The 8,962-nt window shown below is 39.3% G+C and overlaps 1 protein-coding gene across 1 annotated transcript in view; it reads left to right on the top strand.

Annotated features, from left to right (window-relative positions):
• The window catches only part of KLHL14 (kelch like family member 14), a 61,100-nt gene extending 54,515 nt beyond the window's left edge, over positions 1-6,585 (top strand). The window contains exons 8-10 of the mRNA XM_005418376.2: positions 61-219; positions 3,251-3,408; positions 3,865-6,585. Coding sequence (XP_005418433.1) covers positions 61-219; positions 3,251-3,408; positions 3,865-4,005 — 458 coding nt within the window. The 3' untranslated portion in view covers positions 4,006-6,585. The remainder of the gene's footprint in view (positions 1-60; positions 220-3,250; positions 3,409-3,864) is intronic.
• The last annotated feature ends 2,377 nt before the right edge of the window (positions 6,586-8,962 follow it).

Genomic DNA, 8,962 nt, shown 5'->3' with positions numbered 1-8,962 from the left:
TCCTGCTGCAGCACAATGTCTTTATCTCTATTAATGAACTGATGTGTATTTACTTTGCAGGAGGTGTTCACAATGGAGAATACGTCCCCTGGCTGTACTGCTATGACCCTGTGATGGACGTCTGGGCCCGAAAACAGGACATGAACACAAAACGAGCAATCCACACTCTGGCTGTAATGAATGATCGACTGTATGCAATTGGAGGGAACCATTTGAAAGGTCACATTTTTAATAGCAAAAAAGTATCTCAGTGTCCCACATCTCTGATAAAGAATATTTTTGTTAGACAGTCACTGTTAAATACATTGAAAGCCAAGCAACACAATTTAACAGGACACTTGAGCCAGCAATTTTAAAAACATTTTATGCAAATTATTTTTAAATTATAACAGTACATTAAATATATGAGTAATGAATGCTTTAGATAATAAAAATGGGAGCTTCCATTACTCAAAGGCATGGACAATTTGTCATTACCAAGAATTCAATGAAACAAACAGATTATTCTTTGACCCGAAAGTACCAGCAATATTTTCCTCTGTAAATCGTTTTCCAAAATGTGCAGTTAAAGAGAGCTTTATTCAGAGCAACACACAAAACCCAAGCTCCTGATTTAATGAAGAGAAAAAAAAGCAAACTTCCAGCCATTAAATAATAGGACCAGGCTCTTTAAATCCCTTTTGAGTATTAAACGCAGCTTGTTTATTATAATTCTTTTTAGAGGTCTCTTTTTTTCATCTTTTGAAAAGGTCTCATATTAAAATAACTATTGCTTAGGCATTTGGTAATTTTATCTTAATACCTGTATGTCATTGATGTTAAAGATGCTTCTTAATCCAGCCACTTGGATATAAAGCACACCTCCTGTTCTTTTCTCCTATGATAATATTTGATAGTTTATATTCACTTTTTTTTTTCTTCTTTCTCCTTTAATGTTGAAAACCAAAAAAATAAAAGACTCCCAACAACAAAAGATAAAATCATAATATAGAAGAAAAAGTAAAAAACGTGTTAACTGCCAGTAAGACCAGGTCATGTCTGACTCCAGTCCCTGTGTCCCCATGACACTGTAAAGCCATATGCTGCTTTTTGTCTGTGGAGCATGCAAGGGACAAAGTCCCACATGTAAATTTTCCCTGATAAATAGTACTGGTTTATAAACCCCTGCAGGCAGGTTCAGTGCTGCTGTGCCTCCCCTCCCCACCCCAGCTGGGATGGGTGGTTATGGATTGGACCTTATAAGGTAAAGAGGGCAAAAGCTGCTTGCACATCAACAACTGCCAGGTTTTAGTGCTTCCCAGTGTTGGCTTTACCTCCTACAAAACTAAAACCTGTCACAGCTCTCCTCAAGCTAAAGCACATGCTTTGGTTTGCAGAGGCTTGAATTGCTTCTATTCTGCCACCTTTTTTTTTCCACATAGTTTCACTTACTTCTAATAAGCCTTGCATTTTTGCCTCTACAACTGTTGTCCTGGGTGCCTTTGTTATGCTTCAACTGCTCACTGTTGTGAGGGGTATTTAATATCCAGGCTTCTGGAAAGATGTGGCTTTCTGGTAAAAGGACTTCTTGGAAAAAAAAATGGTTTCTCCTATACAGTGAAACAAAAGGAAGAGCTGCAAGGACAGGGAGGAGGGAGGGGACTGAAGTGTGGATGAAATGTTACAAATTCGCCACCGGCAGGGAAGAGCAGAGCCCTCCTTTGTGAAGCTGAACTGTGTAGTAGTGTTAGTTGTGCATTTACCACATCACAGCTAGTCATGTGCATACTGCAGTTTGTTACAGAGCTTTTGACAGCTTCTGGGTGCACAGCAGTGGCCTTTTTATGGTGCCTTGAAAACCTTAAAGCAGCAAGTAATTATTTCATATTATTATGAATTATTTCAAATAATTTCATACTCATTCCAGACATAAATAATATTCAAGCAAGCAGCTCCCTTGTGAAGTGTCAATATCACCAAATACCCCTTTTTACAGAAAATCTTACTTCTCTTTGCTGTCATACCTTGAAGAGAAGACAGATGGGTTAAGAAAAGCACTTCAGCATATTAGAAAGCCATATTTTTACTGCAGTGCTCTGATAAAGAAGGTAGTTTGAAATAGGGAACTGCCTAAAATTAGAGCAGGAACCGGGACTCTTGTGTTCAATGTCTGTGTTGGGCTTGCTTAATTCATATTAACTGATACAGCTTGAGAATCTTGAGCTGAGACCCCTCTGCCCTTTGGTGATCAAACAGCGGCAGTCGCTTGGAGCATTTTTTGGCCTACCAGGGAAAGATGGGACCACCATTTTTGTGGTTATATTTTTTTGTTGCCTAAAGACTTTACCCCAGCTGTGTGCTTTAGAGTATACCTTAAGTCAGCTGGAAAATTGAAACTGGTCCTGCACATCATGTCCATCATGCTAAGCACTTTGTCCCTCTAGAACCAAGTGGCTTCAGCTGTCTTAGCTCTCCCTGGACTTGTTAGACATTGATTTCTGAGCAAAATTCAATCTGCTCAATTTTGAATAGATTGGATCTGCTGAATTTTGAGAAAGACTGCAAGGACAATCTTTTCCTACATGGTCGAACTTGTATTAGCATTGATAGACAAGGAGGAATTTTGTTTGAATCTGCTTGTGTCACTGATAAGTTATTACTGTGTTTCCTGATGTGGTCAGGATTTATATAGACTCATGATTTGTAGAAGGCTGTAGAACTAATGGTAAAAACCTTCAACAGATTTATTTGAACTGAAATAATAAAGCATGAATGTTACAGAAATTGGCTTAAATGCATATGAAAATATTTGTTGCCCTGTTTTTTTTTAAGTTCTTCTAAGCCTTCTGATGTTTACATTCTTGTAACAAACTTTCTCATGCACTTTATATAAATAACTTATTGTTTTGCATTCTTTTATGGAGGAAGAGAAATTTGATGGACTGTTGGTTTGTCCAGTGTCATTGGAGACGTGGCGCTGTCATCCTCCAGTCCACTGTCACTTTCGAAAATCTATAAATGTTAGAGTCAGAAATTAAACACCCCCTTTTTTACCTTGGAAAGTCCAGTGTCCACATTGTTTTATTTGATGTTGTAGAGCTACAAATATTTTCTAAAAAAATGTTTAACAATTATGTTACACATAACATAACCTTATGTTCACAATTGTAATAGTATAATTGTAACTATAATTTAATTAATGTAGCAGTAAAATAAGTAATAAAACAGTATGTCATAACACAGGTTCTCTTTCCTTAATGCCCTCACCCAGGTTTCTCCCATCTCGACGTAATGCTTGTGGAGTGCTACGATCCAAAAGGTGACCAGTGGAACATCCTGCAGACTCCTATTCTGGAGGGTCGCAGTGGCCCTGGCTGTGCAGTCCTTGACGACAGTATTTACCTTGTAGGAGGCTACAGCTGGAGTATGGTGTGTACCTGCTTTCTACAATCACCTTTCTATTCCTTCTGAGTTCTTGTGGCCAGTCCATATAGTATGCAGATGGGATGGAGAGAAGAGGGGAATTAGCTACAGGGGCAGGTTCACTTGGTTTTCAGCTTATAGAGAACATGGAGTGTTTTTTGACCTTTGTGCTTCTCTATTTAGATAAGTTATTATTACACTCTATTCACTGATATGGAGTAATTTAAAAATCAGAAGGAATTTTGAAAAACTGATTGATGGGACTTTATGCTTACAGCTCTGCTTATGAGGTGCTTGTAAAGGAGACTGATTTTCAGAGGCTGGGTGCTGAAAAAACCAATACCTCTTGAAGAGCTTCTAAGTTTGAGTGACCCTGAGTCACTTTCAAACATCATTAGAGCTGACATGTGACTTGGATTTTACCAAAGCCACATTTAATATAACATTTTCTTCTACTAACAGGGAGCCTACAAATCTTCTACTATTTGCTACAGTCCTGAGAAAGGGACTTGGACAGAGCTGGAAGGTGACGTTGCGGAACCCCTAGCAGGACCTGCGTGTTCGACTGTGGTATTGCCGGCCTGCGTCCCGTACAACAAGTGATGGGCCAGGAGCACTGACACGAACACTGAGTGCATTTGGGAAAATAATGACGGGTGACGTAAATATTTCATTAGAACAGAGTTCCTGTTAAAAAAAAGCTACCATAATTGACCCCTCATTCCATGTTTATGCTTTAAGAGCAAACAAAAAGAAAAGAAAAATCAAGCGTTGTCCCATCTCAGATAGGTGCCGGTGTCTTATGAAGCGAGAAGCTAAAACACACCGAACATTACATGCTGACAGACTGCCATTTCAGACTGATTTAAACTTTTTCTGCTGCAGAGACACTCCTCACATCAAATTTAACTTAAAAAAAAAAAGATGGCTAACTGTTCAAATAGAGCCTGAAGAGACAAGATCAGTATTGTGCATTGTATCTACCTGCATGTGATCTGTGTTGAAGTCATGAGGATGTTGTTTTCATGAATGTTTCAGAATTCAGATAGTGAAAAGCTCACACTGCATTGCAGAATTGTCTCCTCCTCTGTAATCCTAACCTACAACTACTTCATATGCTCTGCAAGCAACACAGTATCAGAAGATTATAAAAGGTAAAGAAATATCATTCAGTTTTTGCACAGCTTGGCAACTAATACACTCTGCCTTCAAAGTCCCCATGTGCAAGTGCAGCAGAAAGCAGACTACAATGAAAGCTATGCTTTACAGAGCACTTCTTGCAATAGCAGCTTAGGGATTAGGATCAAATTCTGCTAATCACACTTGTGTAAAGTCAGAACCATTTCACTGAAATCACATGAAATGACTGGTTCTACATTAGTATAACTGAATTTGGATCCTACAGCTTAAAATCTGGCTTTGAAAAGTAAGTTATTTCTATGACCACTTAACGAAGCACCAGAAACCTTACTTCCTTTTCACTAACCTGTTAGATATCAGCATCTGTGCAAGTTCTTTCCAAAGACAAGAAGACTGCATTTAATCATAAATTTATTGCTTTGGACTCTGAAATGCTTATGCACATTTCTGGAGAGACACTGGTAAGTAGTTAAAGTAGTCCTGTGTGGTTGATCTTAAGATGCACTCTGAGAGAGTTTTACTATTGATCCAAAGTAATATAAGGCTAGACTTTCCACTGCCTTATAGCCTGTGTAATTATTTACACATTGCAAAGCGAGTTCAGAATGCTCCCACATGGGACCAGTAGCATTTAGGACTTGCTTCATGAAGTCATAGCTGCTTGCACAAATCAGACTGTCTGTGTGTTAAGCTTATGTCTTTCTGTCCTGGCTTTGCAAAAGTGGCGACAAAATCTGAGCCTGATTCTCCACCACCTTGCAGCTAACAGACATAATCATCTGCACCTCATTAAAGTATGTGCATAATTCTTCCACTGTGGTTTACTAGTGCTGCATCCATCACTCTCAGGACCATCCTCTTTACTGGTGTAAACTGACATTGCTCCATCAAAGCCAATGGACGTACTTTATGTCAGAAAAATATCTGGCCTTTAATTTGCCTACTTGTAGCTGGCTGCACCAGATAAAGGCAAAGGACACTTCGATCCTGCATTTTTAGCCCTGCACATATCTTTCATGACAGGACTTAATGCTAGTGCATTAAGCAAGGTGCAGGCAGCTACTGGAGGTTGGTTTCAGCTGCAGAGGCAATAGATGGAAAAAGGACTTCATTATTTGCTTTGCAAAATAGAAAAAGGGTGAATGTACACAGAAATTACACTATATATTGATGCTTGAGAGCAATATAAATAACGGAGAGCAAATATCATGGGACTGTTTCTCTCTGGCATCAGTCCAATTTTATTGCAACTCCCTTGCTTGCAGCAGAATTACACAACTTGTAAAATTGGAGTAATGCAGTAAAGACTGGTACCACACAAATGCAATAATCCAATTGATGAGGTAGCTGCACGCCTGGAAAAAAATGTTTAAACAAAATAATTATCTGAAGATGCTAATATTTGAATGTGCCCTTGGGGAGTTTTCCAGTGAGCATCACTAAGGAACTCATAAAGGTGGAGTGTATATCCTGAAATCTCAATCCATTTCTCCTACATAGTGCAATCTTAGTTGGTTTTGTATTTATTTATATTGTTCAGATCCAACGGATCCCTTGTAAAATATATTTGGTGCAATCATGACTTTTTTTCCTTTCCTGTTGAAAGTATATAAATATAAATATATATAAAAAAGGAAACTGTTAAGATACTAAATGAGGAAACCTTGTATGACATTTAAAAGGTCTGCCACTGAACATTGTCTGTCACCTGTCTCTACTAAAATGTACCATTTTTAAAGGATACTTCTTGTCCTTTTAAATGGTTCCTTTTTTTTACCAAGATAATTTAAAGATTTATGAGGACTGTATCTAAATCTTTCTATCTGTCAGGAAGGCATGACCAAGGAAACAATGCTAACTAAATAAGTCACACAAAGAATGTAAATTTTGTACAGTACTAGACTGTGTAAATGAAGCTTGCTTGTAGGGGGGAAACTTTAAATAAAACTTTATGTACTAATTCAACTGTCTGCCATATTCCTACTTATAAAGTGTATGTATAAATAATATCTACATTAAATTCTTTGGAACTTTTTTTATCATGTAGATGTGTGAACTTCCTTTATTTTCTGGTGTTACATAATGGCCTCATTGTTTTCCAAGTGTTCTTACTCAGTGCTTGTCAGTGCAGTGACCACAGTAAAAGGCGGGTCTGTAGTGAGTCGGTCTTGCCCAGAGCACAGTGCCTGGCCTGGGAAAGCAGCACCTTTTTCCAGCAGGGAAAGCTCCACCCCTGTGCCTGCTCTCACTGGAGAAGCCACTGCATGCCTGTGAAATGATTCCTCTGTTCCTCTGTCCCACAGTAAGTGAAAAGGACCCTGCGTTGTTAAGCCCAGTCTTGCTTTGGGGAATTTGTGCTTGTTATTGTGGCAACTTCATACCTCTTCAAAATGTTCCTCCCATGGCAACTGACCCTTCTAACTGGGGATATTTCAGTTCTTGGAGGGAAGGTACTGTAGAGGAGTTGGGACAAGAGGTATTGCCAAGCTGAGAGGACAAGGTAAAAGCAGGACGTTCTACCAGGAAGCAGAAGCATCATCAATGCCAGTTACTATTCATGCATTGTTTATTCGTGCCTACAAACCTTGGTCAGGGACCAGAATCTGCCTATGCAAACCAGAGGGGTGCACTGAGCAAAGTGGCCCCTGTGTTTAAAGCAGGTGTGGACTGTACTGGATAGCACTAAGATAGCACAATTAATAGAATTGTAATGAGTTTATTGCAGCAGAGGAAGGAAGGGAGATTTATGCTTTTCTTTTTTTTAAGTAATGTGGGAGAAGGATGAAGAGGAGAAACTGGGAGCAATGGGCAGAGATATGATTTAGAAGGGAGGGGAAGAAAGTAAACAAAAGGAAAAAAATCAAAAGTGAGACTGTGAGAGGAGAAGGTGGGATGTTTTTGAGGATCAAGGGCACAGAAAAAAACCAGGATTAATGAGGAAAGCAAGAATGGTTTTTGAGAAGCACATATCAGAACAAGGATGGAAAAAAATTGACTAAAAGGGCAGAAGAGAAACATAAGAAAGTTCAATAGAAGACAATATGCGATAAACATGAAACTAACTAAAAAAGCCCTTGGGTGATGGTATTCAGCTAATCATTTTCAGTGGTCCTGCTGTCAAGCAGAAGGATAAATCAGCAGAGTACTTAGATGTTGCAGTGTTCAAGCTTTAATGCACAGACTTCAGGACAACAAAACCTATCAAAGAGCTGCCCAGTGACACCCAACCACAGCCAGCACCTGTGACAAGGGAAGAGAGCTGATGCTGGTGGTGGGAAGCACAAGAAGAGCAGATGAGCCACAATTCCTGGTCCCAGCTGCATTGAGAGCCCTTTCCATTTCTGATTCTCAGATGAGAGTCATCTTTGGGAGACATATTTCTCTTTCTCTGCTATCGTTCCTGCCAAACCTTAATCTTCTCCATTTCATCCTCAGCATGACAAACTTGCCTAGGTACTTTTGCAAAGTGGGACCTGGAAAACAACAGATTGGTGACAGAAGGTGTTTTCTTGATCTTGAGCTATGGTCCTATCCTCTGGGTGAGAAGTGTGAGAAGACTGATTTGTTGGTGACTTGCAACCTGTGCCCAAGCCCTTAAGAATGACAAAAAGGGCATTTGAAAAATATGCTTTTCAATAATTACAGTGCTGCCTTTGAAAGTACTCTGCACCCACCTCCCAAAAGCTGGTATTGCTTTCCCTCATGTGTTTATCCCCCTTTCTGCTTTTAATACAATGATTTCCTCTGCTAGCTGCATCTGTGAGCCAATTTCTGAGAAAAATCCATGCCAAACCTCATTATATATACTGGTTTCTATTGTATTATAATCACTCATCAATAAAGTACTCTACTTCCCTTGCTTTTAAGGGAGAGGCCATATTTCAATTTAAATAGAGCTTTCCGGTACAGACAAAGGAGAAAGAAATCCCAAGCAGTGCTAAAAGGGCCAAGGTAAGTGCCAATGCACAGACTCCAGGGCAGTTTTAAGATACACATTTAATTTCTGTTATTAGTGCAGCAGTGGAAAGGAGTCAGTGTTTCAGCCTCTCGGGTCCAGTCCAAGGAAGCAGTGACGGCAGCACTGCAGGTCAGGGTGGGTTGCAGGAAGGGAAAGCACACTAATGAATTCTGGAGGGCTTGTAATGCCATAAAAGATTCAGTTAATCTGCAGCATAGATGTTGATCAGCAAAACTGAACCTAAGTCTCTGGACCTTGTCAGATGTATTCTGTGCATGTCAGTGTTCCACACCAATTACAGATTTTAGAAGATGCTCTCATGCAAAACTATGCGCCCTAATATATAAGCCAGCTCAGATGTAACTAAAATTAAAATCTGACTGTGGCAAATCTCTGTGATCCTGATATATGAAAATCCAAATAAATGATTTGTTCCCAGAAATGAAAAATAACTTCAGCAGG

The sequence above is a fragment of the Geospiza fortis genome, unplaced genomic scaffold, assembly GCF_000277835.1.
Source record: "Geospiza fortis unplaced genomic scaffold, GeoFor_1.0 scaffold53, whole genome shotgun sequence".
NCBI classification, from domain to species: domain Eukaryota; kingdom Metazoa; phylum Chordata; class Aves; order Passeriformes; family Thraupidae; genus Geospiza; species Geospiza fortis.
Note: the sequence above shows the minus strand (reverse complement) of the source record. Positions and strands in the feature narration are given on the sequence as shown.